The following is a 26197-nucleotide window of genomic DNA, read 5'->3' on the forward strand; positions in this document are numbered from 1 at the left end:
TGAGAGGGATTAGGCCTCAATCCACCAAGCTGTCCGAGTGCGGTTTGGTAGACTTTACATATCTTCGAAATTCCTATAGAGAACTTTTTAGGTATGCAGGTTTCCTCATAAAGGTTTTCCTTCACCGTTAAATAAGCGATAATTCATAAACACACACATAACTCTAGATAAATTAGAGGTGTGTTTAGGTTTTGAACCTGCGGACAATCATTTAGGCAATACATTTCTCTGCCAATTGAGCTATTGCCGCTTTATTTTAGCTATTTTAATTCTAAAATTCATAACAAGCTGGCTGTATGTATATCGCAGTAGCGAAGCGTCCACACAACCCGATTACTACGGGCTTACGTTTTAAGTTTATTTACGATTGTCTTAGTTTTTGTTTTCTGATAAATTAGCGTAGACATGTTAACTAAGGCAATTTTTTCGCCTTTTGAAAAATTTCACACTTCGCCACTCGTATATCGAGTATATTTATAGGTTTATAACAAAATTCCCAATTAGTTTGACTGCGACGCGGTTGCGCACTTAGTGTCGCGTGCCAATTTCATCTGGAATTTTTGTTTAAACAATTTACCGGCAGAAGCGGTTCAAAATGGCGGTAAATTCGTTTAATTTTTGTTTTTGCAAGCGCAACGAGAACGTAGACTTATTTTTTTAAATAAGGCAACGGAACCCTTGAATGTCCACCTTATTATAAAATCTCAAAAATGTTTCTTGAAAAAAATATAAAAAAATAACTTTTGATACTATAAAATTTAATAAAAGAACATAAAAGGTATATCTAATGTTTTTGTACTACTTAAGTAAGTACAACACAAAAAAATAAGTACCAAAATTCGATGGATCTTTTTAAGAACCGAGTTATCCTCTATCACAATAACTATAATAGATCCCATTGGGATACGGGTCTCTTTTACAGTATATTAATGAAAACCCAACCCAAATCCAAAACTTTTTAAGAGGATCAATTCTGTCATATATCATTGTTGTGTGGTCTTGTTCTGAGTTGTGTGGCTTTAACTGTCTATGCAAACTAAAAAGGACATTAAATCCTTTTCTGTTAAATTAGTTTTTGGATACAACGAGGCTAGTATAATCTTGTGGATTAAATGCCTTTAAGGCGATACCTCAAGGTCCATTTTCATACATTTTGTTTCGGCTTTAATCTGGGTAACTAAACAAGTATTGGCAAGTAAAGAATTTAAATTCACGTCTAGTTAGTGATTAGTTCTCGCAGTTGAAAGAAAAATGTAAAAATAATTAATAATCATGGATATTTCTGCCTTTAAAATTTAATATGACGAAATTTTCAATACTTGTTTAGTTACCCAGATTAAAGCCGAAACAAAATGTATGAAAATGGACCTTGAGGTATCGCCTTAAGGTTATTTATTAAAAAAAAAAAAACCGTCTAGGTAACGTCTAAGGTACGCAGCGCATATGGCGGAAGCTCTCAAAACGAATAATTTTCCCGTTTTTGCAACATTTTTCATTGATACTCTGCTCCTATTGGTCGTAGTGAGATGTTATGTAGCCTACAGCCTTCCTCGATAAATGGGCTATCTTACATTCAAAGAATTTTTCAATTCGAACCACTAGTTCCTGAGATTATTGCGTCCAAACAAACTTTTCAGCTTTATATAATAGTACTAGCTTTTGTTCGCAGCTTCGCCCGCGTGATGTTTTCCGGGATAAAAGTCCCGCTATATATTTTCCCGGGATAGAGAGTAGCCTATAACCTTCCCAGGGTCTTAAACTATCTTCATACCTAATTTCATAAAAATCCGTTCAGTAAATTTTGAGAAAATCGATAACATACATACAGACAGAAAAGGGGACTTTGTTTTATAATATGTATAGATAAATATAACACGCATAACATCAGAATTATATAAAACAATAATAAAAGTTATTTACGGCAACGAGAACTTAATTAGTAAAGGAAAGTTTATGTATTTTTTATTAGGGCTTTAAAAAGATCAATGAGAATTTTAGTTAATTTACTCGTTAGTTAGGGGCCGTTATGCAACTAGTCGAATCTCAGCGGAGATCAGCCACGCAGGAGATATTATAGTGCACGAGTGTGTGCAATACACAAGCACTCTGTTCCTTCTCATAGTCCGGTGAGACATGACCGGAGAGAGATCAGCAGAAGATATTATAGTGCACGAGTGTGTGCAATACACAAGCACTCTCTGTTCCTTCTCATAGTCCGGTGAGACATGACCGGAGAGAGATCAGGACCAACGGCTTTACGTTCCGACGCACGGGGGTATCACACCGCCTTTTTGACTCCGCGCTGCGACTTAGTAATTGTTATCGTAGAAAACCTATTAGGCAAAATTTTGTCACTAAGACACCCCCCAAGGCTTGACAACACACACAGGTAGACTTCACACACCCTCAAAATTCCTATAGAGAACTTCTCAGGTATGCAGGTTTCCTCGCGATGTTTTCCTTCACCGTTAAACCAAGCGATAATTCACAAATGGGTATACCCATAATATTTAGAGAATTTACCCATAGGTTTCGAACTTGCGGACATTCACGACAGGCGGTTCCACAACCAACTAGGCTATCGCCGTTTTCATCGAAAATGGTTTTGGTATATATTTCGCAAATAGTTTGCGTCCAAGTAGGTTACGAAGATCAGTTAGCAAGAGATGGCTAAACTGTCATGCCGTTATTTTAACTGTGTCAAGTTACCGTTTACTTTCTACTGGGTTTCTCAAGTTTCTAGAGTTTGCCTTCCAACGTATGTGAAGGGTTTGGCTTCCAAATCCAGGGAAATACTATATTCTATAAAAATGTCTTTGGACCTTCCATATTTGTGATTGGGCAGGATGGTTATCAATCAAAATGATTCGTTCAGGATGGTCAAACCGAAAAATATGTCAATATAAGGGCGTCGCCAAGGGGGGGCAGGGAGGGTCAGCCCCCCCCCCTCCCCCTAGAGATTCTAGTCTTAAGTCTTTGATTTAACTTGCTGGATCGATCGAATGAATTCACCAATTCCATTCCTAATATTCCGTACGCCTGCTCAGCTCTATGTTATTGTTAAAGCGGGAGAGGAGTGGAGGAGGAACATGTGCTCTCGACTTTACCTACAATTCATACTTTTCTCATTCTCCATATCAACTTGCCAAATGATCAAATGTCATCTCCCACGTTTGACCACCACCACTCTCTAACACATAACAAATCAATATTGTAATAGAAGAAAATAAAAAGCTTTCGATGCTTTATATTTAATAAAATAATCAAGGTAACAGTTTCTTGCCAAAGTCGTCGTGTAATCTGAAACAAGACACAAATTTCACTATAATATAATATAATAATATCAGCCTTATATACTGTTCCACTGCTGCACGGGCCTTCTTTACTACTGAGAGATCAGGCCTTAGTCCACCACGCTGTAGTGCGGGCAGACTTCGCACACCCTCAAAATTCCTATAGAGTTTCTCAGGTATGCAGGTTTCCTCACGATGTTTTCCTTCACTTAAAGCAAGCGATAAATCAGTTGGACGGTTGCCCGGTTCGCCTTCCCTTAAGGCCGTTTCTTCCTACAAAGTAACTCACGAACATTTTCTCTTTTTGATATTCTTATAGACTACTTTGTGAAAATGTAGTTTCTATATAGACGAGACGAGCTTGCCGTTCGCCTGATTGTAAGCGATACGATCCACAAACAGTAGAAACACCAACACCTTGAATTACAAAGTATTGTTTGGTATTCCACTGCGCTCGTCTGAGACATGAGATATTGTCTTATTATGTCCAGTAGTAACACTGGCTACAATGTTCTTCAAACTGGAACACAACAGTGACTACACACTGCAGGCCGACTCTTATATGAGAAACCTACCACATGCTACATGTTTTTCAAAAAATAAGCACTGGACTCAGTTACATAACAAGAATTGAATGTTTTGTTACCTTCAAATCTAAACTTTAACTCGCAGCAACAGTGGTTTCTTCAGCTGCTGCAGTTGTCTCTCCCGCGGTCTCGGTAGCCGCACCACTGTCTGCACTCGCTTCAGAAGCAGCTGCAGTTGTTGTTTCTACAATATGACCTTTTCATTAGCCAGGACTAGTGTTGCCTCAATTTGCGCGGGACGTCCCGATTTTCTGAGTGCTTGGGACGTGCCCAATTGACGGACGTGATAAATCCCGGATCCCGGACACCGCTTTAACCCTCGAAGTAGAAAAAGATGGCGGATCCCTAAGATGTTTTTATTACATAGATACGTTGTCCGAGCTCAATACTAGCAAGACGAAAGCAAGGTAATTGCCCGACATTCACTTAGTCAACCTCCAACCACTGTTGCGGCTAGTCGGTATACTAACTTTTTGTATGTTATAAATAAAATTCCTTTCTGTGTTTTTAGACGATGTACAAATTATACTCCAACTGTGAATGAAAAAACGTTTCATTTCATACGTTAGTAATAAGTATACACTCTAACTTATTTTTAAGTAATAAATGCATTTTATTCGACTGTCATGGCGACCAGAGACCGATAAACTAGATGGCCACGGCGGTCGACGCTCGGGCCGTATCAATGCGAGCTGCTAGGGCTGTACAAGTATGTGACTATAGTAAATACTGCACTGGTTTTATGTGCAATATTGTTATTCTATGACGCGTCTATTTGTAAAACGTTATTGGCGGATCGAATTGGATTCATCTGGATGGTTAGAAGGATCTTAGAGAGGCCTTTGCCAAACATTCGTTATAAGGTAACGGAACTTATAAGTTCCACGTAATTTTAAAATGTTCATAAAAGTCTTGCGTGTGTACTTATGTACGCACGAAGTTATAGTTTGATTAAATAAATTTACCTGCTCCTGCGCCGTCTGGAATAAACAGGAAAATATTTAATAAATGGTTCAAATCACTGACACCGTATTATTTTTGATTAATCCAAAAAATACATGAGTAAAATTGTTGATGCAAAATCGACTTTATGCAAGACAATTATCGTAAGGTTTTTAGCCTCTCCAATCGCTTAGGTAGTTAGTGAAAGGCTAGTAGGTTAGCTAGGTTAGGGCTCATATCCTCGCCGATGAGGATCGCGACGCGTTCCTCCCTTTATTATTAAGATTATATACATCTATTTTATTTCTTCTTTCCTGCCAACCCGAGTTTCTTTGCTTACTTCATAGTCTTTCACTTATTTTATTTAAATAATAATTAAATATTCTCACTCCCTTGATTTTCAAAAGTGCAACTATGTTCGCCTACGTGAATAAAGCATTTTATTATTTCTGATTTAAAATATTATTAATATCACTTTCGATCCGGGATTCGAACCCAACCACGAATCGGCCGTCATGCCGCCACCGAGGGAGACACGACACATTAATATCGACTGCGTAACACCTTGGAGTATCATTTATACCTGCGGGTGCTTCATCGTCTTTCTGAGATGGATCTCTGTAATGAAAATTAAATAAATTTATGGTATATATAATAATGATAATATCAGCCCTGTATTATATACTGTATCACTGCTGGGCGTCCTCTACTGAGAGGGATTAGACCTTAGTCCACCACGCTGTAGTGCGGATTGATAGACTTCACACACCCTCGAAATATAAAGAACTTCTCATGTATGCAGGTTTCCTCACGATGTTTTCTTTCACCGTTAAAGCAAGCGATAATTCACAAAGAATACATAATTTATAAAAGTCAGAGGTGTGTTTGGGTTTTGAACCTGCATACATTCGTCTCGGCAGTCCGTTCCACAATCAACTAGGCTACCGCCGCTATTTTTATGAAGTAACGAAATATATAACTAGTTTTTGCTCGCTACTTCGTCCGCATGAAAGAGTTTTCCAGGACAAAGTCCTATATATTTTTCCAGGATAGAAAATAGCCTATTATTAACAAAGTCCCCCGCTGCAACTGTCTGCCTGTCTGAACGTGTTAAACTCAAAAACTATCCAACGGATTTTGATGTTTGGTACGTAGATAGTTTGAGACTCTGTGAAGGTCATGGACTACTTTGTATCCCGGAAAAATGTATAGCGGGACCTTTACCCTGGAAACCATTTACACGCAAGCCAAGCCGCAAGCAAAAGCTAGTTTGATATTAATGTCATCTTGATACCTCTACGCGTTTCAGTGGAATACCAAACAATATTTTGTACTTAAGGCGATACCTCAAGGTCCATTTTCATACATTTTGTTTCACCTTTAATCTGGGTAACTAAACAAGTATTTTGTCATATTAAATTTTAAAGGCTGAAATATCCATGATTATTAATTATTTTTACGTTTTTATTTCAACTGCGAGAACTAATCACTAACTAGACGTGAATTTAAATTCTTTACTTGCCAATACTTGTTTAGTTACCCAGATTAAAGGTGAAACAAAATGTATGAAAATGGACCTTGAGGTATCGCCTTAATTAAAATTAAACTATTTTACGGATTTTATCGCGGTTTTAATTATTTTAGTTTCCTCCCGACGTTTCGAAAACTGCAGCCTTCATGGTCACGGGGCGGTCCCCCCCGAATAATAATTTAATTAAATCCGAAAAATAGTTTAATTTAATGTCTAACAATCGCGTAAACATAAGAAATATTTATGCAAACCAATACTTTGTAATTCATGGTGTTGGTGTTTCTACTGTTTCAGATCGTATCGCTTACCATCAGGCGAACGGCAAGGTCGTCTCGTCATTCAACGTAAAAAATAAGGATGGAAGAGCCGATAGGGGTCGACCGCACCAAACCTTCGAATGTCAGATCACATTCTTAGTAAAGGCCATCAAAAATACTCTGAACCGGCAGGAATGCAAGATAAATGAAGGTGGAGGAAGCGAGAGAAGTATGCCAAAATCGTGCAAAGGGACCGTTCAAGTATTACGTAACGCAATTTGGAGAGGAGAGGGAGTCTTGTAAAACGTTACGATGCGTAACAGACGCGGGAAGGTTTTCGAACACCGCGTTACGTAACATTGGATTTTTTATTTTAAAACAATAACAAAGGTATTTTAGCGATTTTCCGGTACTTTGTGAAAAAAAATGTAATTTTAGAGTTACATAACTTTTGGAGGGGGCGGGGGGTGTCAAAAATCTTAAAAATATGCGTTATTTCATACTCGAACGGCCCAAAAGTTGCTATCCAGTCTCTGCCTACCCCTACGGGATAGAAGTGTGATACTATATATGAGTCCTTATTGACACTTACTTAAGCTCCAAAATAGTTTTGGTAACATTTCCTCCTTGCGTGCCGAAGACGGCCTGGTACACCCCTTCGTATTCAGGCGTGAACTCATTTATTCTCAACACAATTGATGATTGCGTCAACTGTAACAATAGGGTACCGGACTCATTTTTGTTCTTTACTATTATCAAATATTTACATAATAGAAATTATAACACAGAAGCAATTATTAAAATCCGGTAAAAAATCAACAAGTTATAAGTCTTTGAATTTCGGTGGAAAGGGTAATTTACAAGAAACAGAAAAGAGACGAAATATCCACACGTGACGTCATCGGGAATTCCGACGCGGGCTAAAGAAAGAGATGAAGCGATATCCCCACATCGCGCCCACTTCTGTACATTACAATATTTTAAATATGAATTGCTCGCTCATTTTTTAACCAATTTTAATGCAGTTATCGCAGCAGTGCTTCTTTTTCGTATTATTAACCATTACATATAGAATAATGTACAAAATCAAGCATAGGCCGGTCCCCAATTAGGGTGTTTGTCAGCCGCCGAGGGTTAACCAGCTCTCGTCAGTCGAAATTATTGAATCCCTCTCCACTTACCATCAGGTGTAGTGAGGTGACTGCCGTGCAAGTATGAAAAGTTGAATCCCCTCCTAGCCGAATTTCGGCCACGGCGGCCAATCTCAGCAGAGATCAGCCAGGTACGCAGGAGATATTATAGTGCACAAGTGTGTGCGCAGTACACAGGTGCACTCTCTGTTCCTTCACTCTCATAGTTCGGTGAGACGGCAATCCGACATGACCGGAGAGAGATCAGGCGCAGGACCAACGGCTTTACGTGCTTTCCGAGGCACGGTATCACACCGCCAACTTCTTGACTCCGAGCTGCGACTGAGTAATTTTTTTAAGATGGAAAAACCCAGTCCCAATTATTTTTGGCCCGACCCGGGATTCGAACCCAGGACCTCAGCGCGGCAGTCGTACTTGTACCGTGTACACTTACAACTACGCCGCCGAGGGCAGTCAAGTCAATAAAAAGTACTCGCTTACTTACCACATAGAAAGCATAGGGGCCAGCTGCATTACTCCTTCTGCCGCCAGACATTTCAAGTACTATTCCATTTACTGATACCTGAAAATAGCACACATTACTTAACACACTCCCTCAAGCAAACGGTCTTGAGTATTCGTTCCATACATTGGCATACGTTACGGCGGGAAAATGTAACCCCCTCATTCATAAACGTTATTTATCTAAGGACGGAGCATTGTGATAACAAGTCTGTTTCTCAGTTCTGACGGCAGCCTTCGCAGTGCGTAGACATAGGGCCGTTGTGATTGGCTAATATTGAGATACAACTTGAATCTAGTTGGCTGTCAGATAAACAAAGCTGAGAAACAGACTTGTTATCACAATGCTCCGTCCTTAGATGAATAGCGTTTATGAATAAGGGGGTAAAGGTTTACGGTTTGTAAATTTATTAATTTTGCACGCCATTGGCAGAATATCAGAATTTTTAAATTATATTACCATCCTATGTTTTGTACCTATATTCAATGCAAATAAAAAAATATGATTATGATATTTTAATTTATTTTAAAAAGTAATTAAAAAAAATCGGTTTAATAATTGGGCTTCGTCGACGTGGTTCAATAATTGGGTTCTAGTCGACGTGGAGATCCTTGGGGGAGGCCTATGTTCAGCAGTGGACTTCCTGTGGCTGAGATGATGATGATGAATTGAGCTTGTGGGTACGCGTCGTGGGTCGTTAAATACCAAAGGTTCCGAGGTTGTATTTGTTTATTGTCGATTTAAACATAAAAATGGGTTACAATAATAACAAATAGCGCGTGCGCGTGCCTGCCGCTACAAAAAGTGTGGTATTGGTGTTGCTACATTGCAACTCATGTTGCCAGAATGCAACCGGGGTTGCTAGACAAAAATCGTGCGTTTAAACGCCACAGGCTTCTACCTACGTATTCGGGTGTAAATGGTGTGAATATATAATATAGATGTCAAAACAGACCTTTTCGACAGTACAATCGTCACAAGAGTAATTAATTTCTTGTTCGAATTGCTCGCCTTGTTTTGGAGAATTCGCCACTAGAGGAGTATTTATCTTGACCGCTGAAAAATGTTACAATTACTTTATATTTAAATATTTACAAGGGTTTATATACTTTTTTATAAATTTCTTTACTAGGGCTCTTTTTTTTGTATTTTTTTTTGATTCCCTATAGGCTTATGACTTTTTTGCGAAAAAAAATAAAAAAAGTAAATAGTATTTTCTGCGCACAATAATAATAATGTTTTCGTAGGTATTAAGAGTTATTATATGTGTATATAATTAATAAAGATTTTATTTCCATTTAATTTAGTAACAAAATGGTTCGTTGATTCTATGTCTAGTGTCTACTTAAAAGAAATAGCAACCAGAAGTTTGATTTGCACATGACCTTTTCATTTAGTTCTCCTTTACCTATCACCCTTATACGAATAAGGGTTAGTCATTAAGGTTATACCTCAAGGTCCATTTTCATACATTTTGTTTCACCTTTAATCTGGGTAACTAAACAAGTATTGACAAGTAAAGAATTTAAATTCACGTCTAGTTAGTGATTAGTTCTCGCAGTTGAAAGAAAAACGTAAAAATAATTAATAATCATGGATATTTCGGCCTTTAAAATTTCGTCATATTAAATGAAAATTAATAATAAAAGGTAACATAAAAAAGATTTGACTGCATGTAAATAACGTACAGTATATATTTTTAGTGTTTTTTAAATTTCAAATCTACATCTTCGAAATATAGGGTTAGCGCGTCGTTTTGATGGGGGTTGCTTCACAAGGGTAACCTTTACAGTCCCTGATTATTTGTACATAATTACAATGACTAAGAACTTTAAACTTAGAAACGTAGATTTGAATACTATAATGTAAAATACTTAAAACGTAAAAACATAGAGTATTAAGCTTACCGGGTGCTGAAAATTTATGTTTATTAGTTTTTTTTTTATTTTAGTTCTTTTTGACAAAAATACCTGGTCTATTAGAGTGCTGAAGTGGTAAGAATTTTGAAATATTTTTTAAATTTCAGTTCCTTTTGGGTAAAAAACCACTCGATTATTAGAGTCCTCGATTGGTTAAAATCTAAGAAGGTTTTATCAAAGAAAATAAACTGCCGATTTTTTCTAAGAATCATTAATTGCGTCAATGCTGCTATCAAAAGCTCGTTACATAATAAATAATATTAAATATACTTACAGTCATCTGAAATAATAAAAAAAACATTTAGTGGACCCATAAAAATATAATATTATATTTAAATTGCCATTTTTAAACAGATCTCTTTGCGAGCTTTATAGTAAAGTAGTGTTTCCCGGCAAGAAGACCGTAGCGTCTGCGCAATGCTTTAATCATTACTAAAAGTACACAAAAGGGATATTATTAGAACAAAATTAAATAAAAACCATTGGTATATTTAGAGAATTTAGTTTGGTTAAGTTCAGATGACAGGGTAAGACTAATGATTCAATATTACTGCTAAAACCGACAGTACCTAAAACAGTCTTGAGTGTCATTTTTTTACGTACCACAATGATTTGCCTGTGATTTAAAAATGCCACATACATTTGCTTATCACTATGCATTGAAACTATATTGAGTATACGGTCTTACTCTGTTATCCGAACTTACCCAACGTACTAAATACTTACTTTCGAACACAGCTAATATTTTTCTGTAAATTTTGCTGTCCTTTTTAAATAAACCCATGTACACACACGAGTTTGTGTCGTCAAAACTGTAAGGAAACGGCGATGTGATTATTTCAGATTGCAACATTTTCATTAATACTCCGCTCTATTGGTCATAGCGTGATGGTATATAGCCTATAGTCTTCCTCGATACACGGGCTATTCAAAACTAAAATATTTTTAATTACAACTAATAGTTCCTGAGATTAGCGCGTTCTAAAGCAAATCAGAGAAATCTAACAGCTCATGTGATAGGACCCTTTTTTTTTATTTTATCCGTGGTGCCTTATCACTAGCTTATCTAGTTGTAAACGTCCTTATCCTTGAGGTTAAAACGCCTCCTTAGTTAATTATTTTGTCACCCGCTTTGCTATGGAGGGAAGTGGACAATTAATATTTCCAACTCCTCTCTATTTGATTAATTTCGTCGCGGAATAATGAAAAATTAGTTTTCCCTGAGACTCGGCGAGCTTCACCGCTCGATGTCATAGAATGCCACTGCTGATCCTTACAGGAGTTGTAGTGGGTGTGAGGACGGGAAAGTCTCTTTCGAAGTAGACTCTCTGGTCCGACCAGCGCTTCGGATTACGCCGATTCGTGAGTAAACAAAATGAGAACCTGGGGAAGTTAAAGCTGACCAGCTTGGCTCCTTGCACGACGGTGATCCTACCACCCGACAGCACGCTCTCTCCATTACACAATACGTCCAGAAGTTCACAGTTGTCGCAGGTGAAGCTAACCTGGAAACATAACACACTCTTAATAAAATAATAATAATAATATCAGCCCTGTATTATATACTTGCCCACTGCTGAGCACGAGCCTCTATTACTGAGAGGGATTAAGCCTTAGTCCACCACGCTGTAGTGCTGATTGGTAGACTTCACACACCTTCGAAATTCCTATAGAGAACTTCTCAGATGTGCAGGTTTCCTCACGATTTTTTCCTTCACCGTTAAAGCGAACGATAAATTCACAAAGAATACACACATGATTTTAGAAAATTCAGAGGTGTGTGCACTTGGGATTTGAACCTGCGGACATTCATCTTGGCAGTCCGTTCCACAACCAACTAGGCCATCGCCGCTTTTTTGAATAAATAAAATAATGACTTATTTCAAAATTGTTAATTTGTGGCAGTCGTCAGAACACAATTTTTTTAACCGACTTCAAAAAAAGGAGGAGGTTATCAATTCGACGTGAATTTTTTTTTTTTGTATGTTTGTTACCTCAGAACTCGCTCATTTATGAACCGATTTGGAAAATTCTTTTTTTATTCGAAAGAATTTCTCTCCAGATTGGTCCCATAATTTTTTTTTCAAGATCGCTTCGGTAGTTTGGTTTTAAAATTAAAAAAACTAGAAAAATAATGTCGTCCAAGGAAACGAAATCGCGATTTTAGCTTTCCTGTGACGTATTTAGTTATGTTTTTGCATTGAGTTTGGTTGACTGTACTTCTCACATACTTATACATATAGCATAACATCTTTTCCCCGTGTCAGGGGTAGGCAGAGGTGTAACATTTCATCGCGATAGTCGTACTGTGTGTGAAACATATCAGTTGTGTTTTTGGATTGGGTTTAATTGACTCTACTTCTTACATACATACATATATGTATATAACATCACACCTTTTCACCTTTTTAGGGGTAGGTAGAGATGTAACATCACAGCGCAATAGTTATAGTATGATCGAAATATATCAGTTGTGTTTTTGCGTTAGGTTTGCTTGAATCTACTTCTTACATAAATATATATAGCATCACACCTTTTCCCCGTGTCAGGGGTAGGCAGAGGCGTATAATTTCATCGCGATAGTCGTACTGCGTGCGAAACACATTAGTTGTGTTTTTGTGTTGGGTTTAGTTGACTCCACTTCTTACATACATACATACATCATAGCATCACACCTTTTCCCCTTTTCAGGGGTAGGCAGAGGTGTAACACCACAGCGCGATAGTTGTTTTGTGAGCCGAATAATATCAGTTGTGTTTTTGCGTTAGGTTTGCTTGAATCTACTTCTTACGTACATATATATAGCATCACACCTTTTCCCCTTTTCAGTGGTACTCAGAGGTGAAACTCCTCAGCGCGATAGTCGTATCGTGAGCGAAACAAAACTATGCCATTGAGACGGTCTATTTTTTACTAACACAAAAAAGCAAAAATTAAAAATATTTTTCACAAAAAATTAAACCGCCTTCAAAAACCACTCAAAACCAAAAATAATTTCACATAACAAGTATATATTGGATACCAATTTTGGAGTCGGTGCCTAATTAAAATTGCTAGTTAAGCTAGATAAATACATTAACGAATATACGAAAACAATGTGCTGCCAGCGTACAAAGTCAGCAAGTCAGATCGTCACCGGAGACAAACACATCGCCGTAGCACAGCAAATGGAAGCTATTAAGGACATATTTAAATTTGTGAACTGTACACTACCCAAATTCTTCCCCTGTTACATATAGCTGATCAAATGTGGGTGTATTACACTCCCTGCCTCGAAAAAAGAGGAAATAGAAAGAAGAAACACCATACATGTGCTTGGTATTACACCTTTCACTCTGTATGTAGTACACGCAAACCTACTCCTTTTAATCGATTTGAAAGAAATTTAGCTCATAGATGGACTATGCAACAAATATAGCTAACTAGCAATTTTAATTAGGCACCGACTCCAAAATTGGTATCCAATATATACTTGTTATGTGAAATTATTTTTTAGTTTTGAGTGGTTTTTGAAGGCGGTTTAATTTTTTGTTAAAATTATTTTTTGTTTGCTACCTTTTCTTTTGAAGTTGCTATACTTGAGCTTATTAAAGATAGTTAAAAATGAAACCTATAACATGAAAAATAAAGGAAAAAAGCTAAAAGGTCGAAATAGAAATTGATCGTTTGACGATTCCCACAAATTGGCAATTTTGGACTGGGTCATTATTTTATTAAGAGTGCGATAATACCAGCCAGTGGCGAAAGGTCCATATTGTAAATTTTTGTTCCTTAATTTTATGATTGTTAACGTTATGAATTTTATATTTTATAATTGTTTTTTCCAATATCAATGCATGCTGTGGCAACTAAAGGTAATAAAAGTAATATCAGCCCTGTATTATATACTTGCCCACTGCTGATCACGGGCCTCCTCTACAACTGAGAGGGATTAGGTCTTAGTCCACCACGCTGTAGTGCAGGTAGATTTCTCACATCCTCATAATTCCTATAGAGAACTTCTCAGGTATGCAGGTTTCCTCACGATGTTTTCCTTCACCGTTAAAGCAAGCGATAATTCACAAAGAATACACATATAATTTTGAAATGTCAGAAGTGTTTTTGGGTTTTGAACCTGCGGACATTCGTCTCGGCAGTCCGTTCCACATCCAACTAAGCTATCGCCGAATAATTTAAAACTAAAATAACTTCTTTGTTACCTGACTATCATAATGCTCCCCTACTTTCGATGAGGTTTTGAGGCGGACCGCATTCAGCACTGCAATATAAGTTAGATGAAATAAATATTTTTTTTCTATTGCTTTGAATGACGAGACGAGCTTGCCGTTCGCCTGATGGTAAGCGATACGATCCATAAACAGTGGAAACACCATGCAACACTTTAAATTACAAAGTATTGTTTGGTATTCCACTGCGCTCGCCATCCTGAGACATGAGATGTTAATTATTATGTCCAGTAGTTACACTGGCTACAATATCCTTCAAACCGGAACACAACAGTGACTACACACTGCTGCTTGGCGGTAGAAATAGATAATGCGGACTCTCACTTTGAGAGACCTACCACCAATAGAATTTTATAAATCTGTATTATGAAAGATGTAGTGACATGATTAAAATAACCTCGCTTGAAATATGAATTCTTGGTAGAAAAAACAAAAAGTTACTTACCATTTTCTGAAATGATTTTGGATTAATTATTAAGTGATATTATTTTTAGCCGATTACAGCGAAGAAAGGAAGCATAATGATTTTAACACCCTATCATCATGATCATCAGCCACATAAAGTCCACTGCTGAACATAGTCCTTCACTAAAGATGTCCAGACGGATCTGTCGAAAGCCTGCATCCAGGATGTTCCTACGACTTATATTAAGTCGTCTGTTGCAGGTGGACGACCAACGCTGCGCTTGTGGGCACGTGGTCTCCACTCGTCTTATATATAACTTCTTGCCCTATCTGCCGTCAGTTCTGATATTTACATTTATTTTTATTTATGAACATCCATATATTTGTCAGTATTCGTTTTATTCCAGTCTAGCCCCGCTCTTACTGAACCGATTTTGATAAATGAGGTGTCATGCGATTCGTATTTATTGTGCGATGGTTATAGGATAGGAATGGCGAACCAGTGATACGTGTGCCAGTGGTGGCACGCGCCAAAATAATTAATAATAAAAAAAAATATGAGCCCTGTATTACTATCCCACTGCTGAGCACGGGCCTCCGCTTTTACAGAGAGGGATTAGGCCTTAGACGACCACGCTGGCCTAGTGCGGATTGGTAGACTTCACACACCTTCGAAATTCCTATAGAGAACTTCTCAGATGTGCGGGTTTCCTCATAATGTTTTCCTTCACCGTTAAAGCGAATGATAAATTCACAAAGAATACACACATGATTTTAGAAAAGTCAGAGGTGTGTGCCCTTGGGATTTGAACCTGCGGACATTCGTCTTGGCAGTCCATTCTGCAACCAACTAGGCTATTGCCACTACAAGCTTGCCCTAGTGCTTTTACTATTTACACGATTCGTTCATTGGTTTGAGCAACATCACACACAGTCATAAACACGCTCACGCATTTTTCATCATCATCATCATCATCATCATCATCACATCTACATTCATCAAAACTACAGCTTGATTAAATAAATCAGAAAACAATTTGTTTTTTTCTAAAGTAATTAACTAATATTTAATATAGTTAAATTACTTACGAACATCTGGAATAACAATAAGAAATTATGAAAAAAGTACTAAGTATTGAGTATATATTTTTTAAAATTTGTCGGCTAAAAATAAATTAGCTTTGGTATAATGATTTCTTATGTTTACGCGAATGTTAGGCGGATTTTATTGCGGTTTTTTATATTATAATTTTCTGCCGACGTTTCGAAGACTACATGGTCATTGTCCTTCATGGTCGGGAAAAAATTACAATATTAAAAATAGTTGCATTTTAATTAATCTTGGTAATTAATTGGCCAATCGACGTATAATTGTCATTGTTCTGAGACGTATAAGTATTAAATTTGATCAAATTTTTCATAATACATTAATATACTGGTTCAAGGAAGTAATTTACTCCAACGTTTTCATAACAAAATTCAGTGTAGGCACATAAAAATATATTTTTAAAATATAATTGAAGTTTTTCTTACCCATTTCTGAAATAAACAAAAAGTATTAAAAAATATTGATAAAAAAAATGTTATAAAATATTTCATATAATAATAAAATGTGTGTGAAAATATTTACGTGGAGCTGAAAAAAAAAATATTTTTTTTTTACTATTTGTTTAAAATATATTAATCGTTAAAAGTGAGATTAAAGTAACATTTGTCATAACATATTTTATTGAAAATATTCTAAATATCGAAAAATATATAATGATTACAAATCTATTTAATTTTTTTAAATAATTTTATTTATAAGTTTTTGTTGCACCCATGTGGTAGGTACTTAAGAAAAAAATATATTAAAAAAAAATAGTACAATTAGCGGTCTTATCATTCAAGGCGATTTCTTTCAGACACAATGGAAACAGAAGAAAAAAGAAAACGGGTAATTATGTACAAGACAGGTTTCAATATGAAAAAAGAAAACTAAAATAAAATAACACTATAAACAAATACATAAATGTATAATTATTATAATTTTTTATTACTTTTAATGACGCGACAAGCTTGCCGTTCGCCTGATGGTAAGCGATGCGACCGATAAACAGTAGAAACACTAACACCTTGAATTACAAAGTATTTGGTATTCCACTGCGCTCGCCATCCTGAGATATGAGATATTAATTATGTCCAGTAGGTACACTGGCTACAATGTTCAAACCTACAACAGTGACTACACACTGTTTGGCAGAAATAGACATTGCGGTGGTACCTACCCAGGCGTATTTTCACATATGAGAGATCTACCACCAGTAATATATAAAATACTAGTTGACCCGACAGACGTTGTCCCGTCTTAACTATGAATTTGCAGCGCGCATTCTGTCAATCGCTGACAGTTATTTCAAACAATTGACAGTTATATAAAATTAATATTTTCGTAAAGTTTTCTTAAATTTACTAATTTTCCGCACAATTTTTTGAAGTTTTTCTTTCATAAGAACCTTTTTCTGACAATAACAAACACAACAAAAAAAATTTGTGAAATCGGTCCACCCGTTCGCGTGATGGCGTGACCAAGTGAAATAGGGATTCATTTATATATGTATAGACTTACAAACAACAGTCAACGCCTTCACTCTCTCTTCAGTACCGTCTTCGTTCTGTATAATCGCGAAGTAGTCCCCGAAATCCTGTGGTTTCGTGCTGTCCAGCTCTATTTCGATGAACTTTTGTCTGGAAAAAACATCTTTTATCCTTGTGGTGTATATGAATGATAAGGTAACGGGGTTTATTGATTGCTGGTGGTAAGATACGGTGGCTATGTTTATAGATTTATGGTGCAAGCACACTGATCTGCGTGACTAGGGCCTCCACAAATGTTCCACCGTGCGGGGCCCAGTGTTGCCAGAAGGTTACATTTCTTACATTTTTCGTTACTTTTGACCCCCTCGCGTAACATGTAAGTAATTTTTATATTTAAGGCAATTTTCGTAACTTTTGATAACAACGAGATTTGTAATTATTTTTTTTTAATGTAAACAGTTTACGAACGCATTTCTATTCAACGCATCCAAATTGAACGCACCTAAAACTGGCGGGTCTAAAAAGTATTTCACTCCATATCACAGTTCACACTCAGAGATGGCTCGCCATGACAAAATGAAACGTATTTTGCATGTATTAAAACTTGATTTTGCTTGAGTGTACGCGCGCACATTTCCTACTTCGCGAGTCCCCGCGGTTTCGTAGCTACAGAAATGCTTGCCCAAAAACACGTAAATTAAAAAAAAAAAACCAATAATGTAACTTTTGCAGCAAAAATGTAACATTTCAGGAAACGAAACGTAACTTAAGACTCAAGGGCCCTGGCAACACTGGTGCGGGCGTGCATTCGGTGTGGAGACTGGAGACTGAGCGCACAAGAATTGACGAAGGGCAAGCGTGTCACGTTATGCATTTAATTTTTGTAAGTTAACACCTTTTATTTATTTATTTAAGTATACGGTTTTCCAGCAGACTTAACACTACAATTAAATTTATTTAAATATTATAACTTACAGCTATAGTGTAAGCCCAAGTATAATTTACTTCTTCAAAAATCAAAAGTTCATTCTATTATACTAGTTTTTGCTCTTGGCGTAGCCCGAAATGCTTTTCCACTATTATCTTTGAATTCATATATTGAGCCATACCGGTGGCTGGCTATATAAAGCCAGCGCTATCTACTTAAAAATAAAAACTCTAATATTTCTTAGGAGAGCGAATTACAGGTTAAAGAGTAGTTTTTAAGTAATCCAGGACAAATTCTACCCGTGTGCCAAATTTCATTAAATTTTTTCCCGGAATAAAAGTATTGCACTCAAGGGTAATGTAGCTTCTTATTAATTAAAAAACACAACTAGATCGATTACTAGTGACCGAGATTTGCGCGTTAAAACAAACTTTTCATATAATAGTATAGATAAAAAAATACACTTTAATATGTACTATGTTAGGCAATATTGTAGGGTTTAGCCGTACGTCATTTTATTTCGGTCTTACCCCGCAATCCGAACTTACCCCAACCTTATAGGTTTACAACGTTTATAATACTTACTTGTCATTCCCCTTAAGGCTATATCTGGAGGGGTCCAGGTTCGCTATCGTCCCATCCTGGGCTCGGAGCATTACTCCTTTCAGCACGCATCGGTTACATTTCAGAGGGATGGCCGTGGCGTTCAGAGGCTGGCTTGGGAGTAGTCCGATGGATTTTGGCTGTATTGACGTTGTTGCTACGTCTGGGGAATAAAAAAAATATAGGTACTTTATTGGAGTCAGTTTAAAAAAAATATAATTCAAATATAATAAAGGGTGAAAACGTTGGAAAAAAAAGTATTTACAATGTTTTTTTTTTTTCATAAATTGATAAGAAAAAAATTAAGAGAAGTAAACAGTAATAAGAATATAAAAAAAGTAAAATTCCAAGAACATAAATATTTTAAATGTTTTTTTAAAGTTGAATAGAATTTGTGTTGCAAGTCAGTTGTTTTTTTTTATTTATAAAGTAAAGACACTGAATATAGCTTGGTATTACTTAATATATTTATGAAAGGTCTGGATGTTATATGTATCCGATTATAATATATTCGGGAAAATAATTAAATACCAAGAAGTATATATAAGTATTTCACAAAATTTTAGATTTAATCGAAAAGGTTTTTATTATTTAGATAAGTACATATTTTTTACGTTCATGAATACGTACTGTATCTAACATTATTATAAAAAAAAACACTCCTATTTACATTAAAATAAAAACTTGAAAAAACTCACTTAGTGTCAAAAATTTTGGGTATTTCATCTTCTGTCTGTTGCTCTTAGACCTGAACCTCAAGTAATACGACGCTGCATTTTCATATTTGAACGGATTGAAAGTAAACGTCACATACACGAAGTTGCCTTTTATTTCTTGAGTTACTTCGAGATTGCCCTGAAATTAGTAAAAATAAGTTAAGAAAGAAAGATTTTATTGTTAGGAAAATAACAGTATTAAATGTATAATGAAAGAAAAAAAACAAAATATACAGGGTCAATATTATAATAATAATAATATCAGCCCTGTATTATATACTTGCCCACTGCTGAGCACGGGCCTCCTCTACTACTGAGAGGGATTAGGCCTTAGTCCACCACGCTGTAGTGCGGATTGGTAGACTTCACACACCTTCGAAATTCCTATAGAGAACTTCTTAGATGTGCAGGTTTCCTCACGATGTTTTCCTTCACCGTTAAAGCGAACGATAAATTCACAAAGAATACACACATGACTTTAGAAAAGTTAGAGGTGTGTGCCCTTGGAATTTGAACCTGCGGACATTGGTCTTGGCAGTCCGTTCCACACCCAACTAGGCTATCGCCGCTAGATAAAATTGACATTGACAGGGTCAATATTGACATTGCGTTACTAAATGAAACCACATACTTATTAGTCCATTGAAAAGTTACATTTGGGGTTGCGTTTTTTAGAGGACGCAATTTTATTTTTTAGAAGTGTAGGGGGGGTCAGTGTAAAGCTACAGCCAAGTTTGTGGGGTCGCCACCCTTGTCCCACGGCCGCCATCTTGGGTTGAAATGGTTTTACGATGTATCTCTTAAACTATTTATCTAACAAAAAATTACAAACATTTTTGTTGCAAATTAAATTCTCTACAACTTTGGTCCAGTAACTTTTGTCGTAGAACTATAAATAAAAAGTTATAAGCAAAAATGTTAAGCAATTGCTTCATCTGTCCCAAAGCGATTCAGGATCCAAGTAATTCGCGTACAAGCCGACAACCGCGGGTTTGTGTTGTACGTATTATGAACCTTATAAACACACGTTCTGATGACGTTGCAATGGACATTGCTTAACATTGAATTTCTTAACATTTTCGCTTATAACTTTTTTATTTATAGTTCTACGACAAAAGTTACTAGACCAAAGTTGTAGAGAATTTAATTTGCAACAAAAAATGTATTTTACACGCCCTAATGCCACTACTACTACTCTAAGAGAATTCGTCGCAGCGACATCATACTTTCAGTCAGAAATATACTCACACACGCCATATTCGCATTAAACTACAAAATGATCAAACATCAGACAACTAAAACCAGAATTTTTGATGAAAATATTCGTTATTAATTAATGATTTTTAGCACAATGTCAGCAAAGGTGAAGTAGTATGTGGTTTCATTTAGAAACGCAATGTCAAATTGACCCGGTTTTATCTACATGAAATTTCCTTTTTCATCCCTTCTCCCCTTCCTGAGTTAAATTTAAGATCCCTCCCCTGGAATTGATAACTTGCTACGCTCATAGTCACCACGTCTTCTGTGGGATAATACTACCACGGGTTCAGTTATGCTGGAGTCTTTAAAAGCTAAGGAATGTTTACTTACACTTCGGGTCTGTAAAATACGTCAATCATTAAAAACAGTTTATAATACTGAAAGTTCGTACGTTTATGTACTTTTGAATAAATCTAAACATCTTTACAAAGGTTTGCATTCTTACTAATTATTATAAATTAAAATAATTAGTTACTTGTAAAATGTTATACATTATTTAGATTCCGTCAATATTAACTCTACCACCAGTTCGGAAAGCAGTTCTCACCAGAGAACGGGCAAGAAACTCTAGTGTTGCTCATTTCAAAATCAGTTAAAGTGTTTATAAACTACAGTACATGATGGAGAGAAAATACAATAGCTTTTTTTTTAAATACATACAATAACATACAAACATCACGCTTTTATATCAGAAGGTGTAAATATACCATATATCTTCTGCCATATGTTCAGTCCCATGATGTGATAGGGGGCGGGCCTATTGCAAAATCAGTACAAATTCCTGACTCCGGTTTACTGAGCAGAACGATCCATTAACTATGTTAGTAGAAGGAAGCAAGATAGTAAAATGAAATATCAGCCCTGTATTATATACTGTCCTACTGCTACACGCGCCTCCTCTACTGAAATGGATTAGGCCTTAGTCCACCACGCTGTAGTGCGGGCAGACTTCACACACCCTCAAAATTCCTATAGAGGCCTTCTCAGGTATGCAGGTTTCCTCACGATGTTTTCCTTCGCCGTTAAAGCAAGCGATAATTCACAAACACACACATGACTAGAAAAGTCAGTGTGTTTGGGTTTTGAGCCCGCAATTCGTCTCGGCAGTCCGTTTCACTCCCAAACATTCGTAGGCTGTCACCGCTTTTTTTTTAAAGTATTAAACAATAATAAAAAGACATTCAAATAATTAAGAATTATTAAAATAATCTTACATTTTCAAGTGTTGTCAGTTTGTGTTGCTGTAAAACAAAACAATACCAAATTATAAGAGCGAAAGGTGAAATTTTTCAAAATGTAACTCGATGCTGACAGACCGACGACCTGGTGAAGGTCGCCGGAGTCCGATGGATGAGGGCGGAACAGAACCGGTCTCTGTGCCGCTCAATGGGGGAGGACTATGTCCAGTGGACGATCCCGGATGAAATGATGAACTCGATGCAAAAAAAAAATGATCTACATATCGCTGCCAATCTATGCATATTATAAAACGAACGAATATATCTATTGTATATATTTTTTGATTAGGTATTGAAGTTAACTTGTAATTTAGATATAGTTGTGTAATGTGTATACCTGTAATAGGCATATATATATATATATATATATATATATATATATATATATATATATATATATATCAGCCACTAATGATTTCTATGTCTTTAGAAGTTGGATTTTGTTAATATATATGCTGTGTGTCTACCAAAGAAATAAATAAATAAGTCTTCAACATCTGTCTGTATGTTATCGATTTTCTCAAAATCTACTGAACGGATTTTTGTACGGGTTTTACTAAACGATAGTACAATTCATGAGGAAGGTTTAGATGCTACCTTTTATCCTAGAATTCTCGCGGGAAAAACTTTGTGCAAGGCGAAGCCGCGGGCACAGTTAGTTTGCAAACAACAAAAAACTAAAACAAACATCAAAAAACCTAACAGGGAAGCCGATAGGAATGGGATTGTATGTCCATACCGCCCCATTCCTATCGGCTTCACTTATCGCTTGACGCCCTTGACGGTTCTCCACTGCTACATTACCATTTATTTTAACAGAGAGTTGTGCACTCATGCTTTTCACGCATAATATAATCGATTAGAAAAAGTATACTTAGTGGGGCGCGTCATCGTCAATAAAATGATCTATATATGCTTGTGTTTTTTTTTATTGCTTTAAAAGACGAGACGAGCTTGCCGTTCGCCTGATGGTAAGCGAAACGATCCATTAACAGTAGAAACACCAACACCTTAAATTTCAAAGTATTGTTTGGTATTCCACTGCGTTCGCCATCCTAAGACAAGATGTTAAGTCTTATTACGTCCAATAGTTACACTTTTAACAATATCTTTCAAAACGGAACACAGTCACTACACACTGCTACTTGGCGGCAGAAATAAACATTGCGGTGGTACCCAAGCGGACTCTCACATATAAGTTACCTATTACCACTAAATAACTTTGTTCGAACTTACCCCACCATTTATCCGGAATATGCCCGTTCCATCGAAGTCGTACCCGTCTGGGATGGGCCATTTCCTCCTACTTGTAGTATACTGTTTATTAAGCGGCGCAAACTCGTTGGGATCGTCCTCTGAAACAATCAATACATTAGCATACTGAAAGTTGAAATATTCCAAAAGGGAACTCGACATTATGTAGGTGTTAATCGCACTCTTAATAAAATAATGACCTATTTCAAATTTGTTAATTTGTGGCAGTCGTCGAAAAACTAATTTTTGTTTGCTACCTTTTTTTGAAGTTGCTATAAAATTTAGCTTATTAAAGATAAATAAAAATGAAACCTATAGCATGAAAAAAAGGAAAAAAACTAAAAGGTCGCAAACAGAAATTGTTTGACGATTCCCACAAATGGGCAATTTTGGAATGGGTCATTATTTTATTAAGAGTGCGTAATATGTATGAATGCGGTGTGCAAATCGTTCTAATGATAATTAGATTCTACATAAAAGGAAGCCCATAGCCATTATATGGATCCTTCGTCACTGATGAGGACAACAAACAAGCAACAACAGTGGCGAAATGTCGATATAAACCCATTCCTGCCGGCTTCCCTTATATAATTTATGTAAAATCTAATCATCATTGGAACGATTTATACCCTTTGCCATTGATGAGAACAAAAAAAGCCAACTTCAAAAAGTCTGACATATCAGTGGCGAAATGTCGATATAAACCTATTCCTGCCGGCTTACCTTTCGTAATTTATGTAAAATGAGATAGTCATTAAAACGATTTGTAGACTCCGTTCTTGCATATTAGTACTTATATATTGTATCGGGATCCCTTTCAGAAAATTTCACGCTACTGAGAAGTATATTAGGGTTTTGAACCTGCAGACATTCGTCTCGACAGTCCATTATATTCCCTACTAGCGACCCGCCCCGGCATTCGCACGGGTGCAATATTTCTCCACTATATAATGGATGTTATTATACATATAAACCTTCCTCTTGAATCACTCTATCTATTAAAAAAAACCACATCAAAATCCGTTGCGTAGTTTTAAAGATTTAAGCACACAAAGGGACAGAAAGCGACATTGTTTTATACTATGTAGTGATGAGATAGTCATTAAAACGATTTGCAGACTCCATTTATACTTACTAGTATCTATATATTGTATCGGGATCCCTTTCAGAAAATTTCAAGCTACTGAGAAGTATATTTGGGTTTTGAACATGCAGGCATTCGTCTCGACAATCCATTGTGTTCTCTAAAAGGCACTGTACTCTATAATTTTAATAGCAAATAATAACTAAATTATAACTTACCAGGTATAGCTAGAATAAACATATTTTAAAATTATATAGTTACATATCGGAATGACGAGAGCAGAAAGCTGTCTAGATAAATTAATAGCTTTTTCTATGCGGACACAGCTAAGTGACTCCAATTCAATGGTAAGTGAAGTGAGGTCCAATAGAATGTCGACTGACGAGAGATTACCCCTCAGTCGACACAATTATGCCTGTTGAATATACACAGACTGTTCCCGGAACGCGACACGTGGGCCACTATGGTTTAACACCTTGTGTACGGTTGCTATCCGGTCGGATATAAAATATATCCTACCACCAATGACTGGTTTATTCATACAAAATTCTACATTATATTTTTTGCCTAAACTGTTTTATATAACACATAATTCAATTTCTTTTCCAGTAAACATAGAAATATAACATAGAAATATAACATAGAAATCTCAAAAGATAAATAAAGGGGGTGCCATGATTTATTGTCTTTCCAATTTTTAACAATTCGTCGCAGCGGCAACATCACACTTACAGTCAGAAACACACACGCACACGCCATTCGCACTAAACTACAAAATGATTAAAAAGTCAGAAACTAAAGCCGGAATATTTGGCGAAAATATTCGTTATTCATGAATGATTTTGTTACAGTGTCAGCAGAGGTTATTAGTATTTTGATTTACAAATAACATTTTATATTTGTTAATATTTTTATTAATGACCCTGAAATAAATGTTATCTGATGCAAGTACACTATATAAGGTACAAGAAATAAGTATATAAGGTGAATGAGTATAAATATAAGGCTTCGAAATGTTTTTTTTAGAACGTGGCAATACGTTTGTTACTCTGTCGAGGGCTTTCGGGTGAGCGCTTGCAATTCGAAGTGTGAAGGTGTTAAAATTGTTTAAGTACTTACAAGGTATTATTTCTGTAAATTATAATATAACATTTAAATAAATTAATAAAGCGCAATAGAGACGTTTTTGCCATCGAAACATATTATAATCTTCATATTTCCTGTATATAATTCTAATGGACTTTTACTATCCCATTGCTGGGCACGGACCTCTTGTACTTAATTAACTAGCCGATAAATATATTTTTTTTCGTCTGCCGATACATTTTTATTCATTTATAACACTCCATTAGATAATAAATTTAAAAAATACATACCGTCCTCTGAAAAATAACGTCGATTATTCGATTTGATATGTAAGGGTAAGATCGGATCACGGGGTAATCTATACTAATATACAAAGCTGAAGAGTTTGTTTGAACGCGCTAATCTAGAACTACTTAATCAATTGAGATTTGTTTCATTATTAGGAAGCTACATTACCCCTGAGTGTTCTAGGCTATTTTTTATTCCGGGTAATATGAAGCGGGAGTTGTAACCGCGATGAAATTTTTCATGCAAGCTGAGCCGCGAGTATAATCTAATTTTATATGTAATCGTTTCAATATTACTCGTAAACGGTAACTAAAACGAAGGGATAAAAAAATACTCATAACTTACTTTCG

At 36.2% G+C, this 26197-nt stretch overlaps 1 protein-coding gene across 1 annotated transcript; it reads right to left on the minus strand.

Annotated features, from left to right (window-relative positions):
• Positions 1–3235: 3235 nt before the first annotated feature.
• Positions 3236–26197, minus strand: LOC115450712. The gene is made up of 26 exons (XM_030178790.1): positions 26193–26197; positions 25850–25855; positions 25593–25604; positions 24692–24700; positions 23372–23490; positions 22112–22138; positions 21228–21236; positions 19620–19776; positions 18904–19084; positions 17422–17540; positions 16444–16449; positions 16347–16352; positions 15903–15908; positions 14854–14859; positions 14382–14440; positions 11566–11687; positions 10909–10994; positions 10457–10462; positions 10171–10176; positions 9219–9319; positions 8246–8323; positions 7203–7321; positions 5406–5440; positions 4846–4860; positions 3940–4064; positions 3236–3300 (listed from the first exon to the last, which is right to left on the minus strand). The coding sequence occupies exons 8-25, from the start codon at positions 19645–19647 to the stop codon at positions 3955–3957; spliced, it is 1089 nt and encodes a 362-aa protein (XP_030034650.1). The 5' UTR covers positions 19648–19776; positions 21228–21236; positions 22112–22138; positions 23372–23490; positions 24692–24700; positions 25593–25604; positions 25850–25855; positions 26193–26197; the 3' UTR covers positions 3236–3300; positions 3940–3954.

The sequence above is a fragment of the Manduca sexta genome, chromosome 1 (assembly GCF_014839805.1).
Source record: "Manduca sexta isolate Smith_Timp_Sample1 chromosome 1, JHU_Msex_v1.0, whole genome shotgun sequence".
Lineage (NCBI taxonomy): Eukaryota > Metazoa > Arthropoda > Insecta > Lepidoptera > Sphingidae > Manduca > Manduca sexta.

Bases quoted from the DNA above. Each gene is read 5' to 3' on its own strand.
- LOC115450712 (XM_030178790.1), bottom strand. From the start codon at position 19,647: ATGAAATACCCAAAATTTTTGACACTAA. The intron at 17,541-18,903 runs GTAAGTATTATA...TGTTTTTTCCAG, and splicing joins AGCCTTAAGGGGAATGACAA to ACAAAAGTTCATCGAAATAG. The intron at 8,324-9,218 runs GTCTGTTTTGAC...TGCTATTTTCAG, and splicing joins ACGATTGTACTGTCGAAAAG to GTATCAGTAAATGGAATAGT.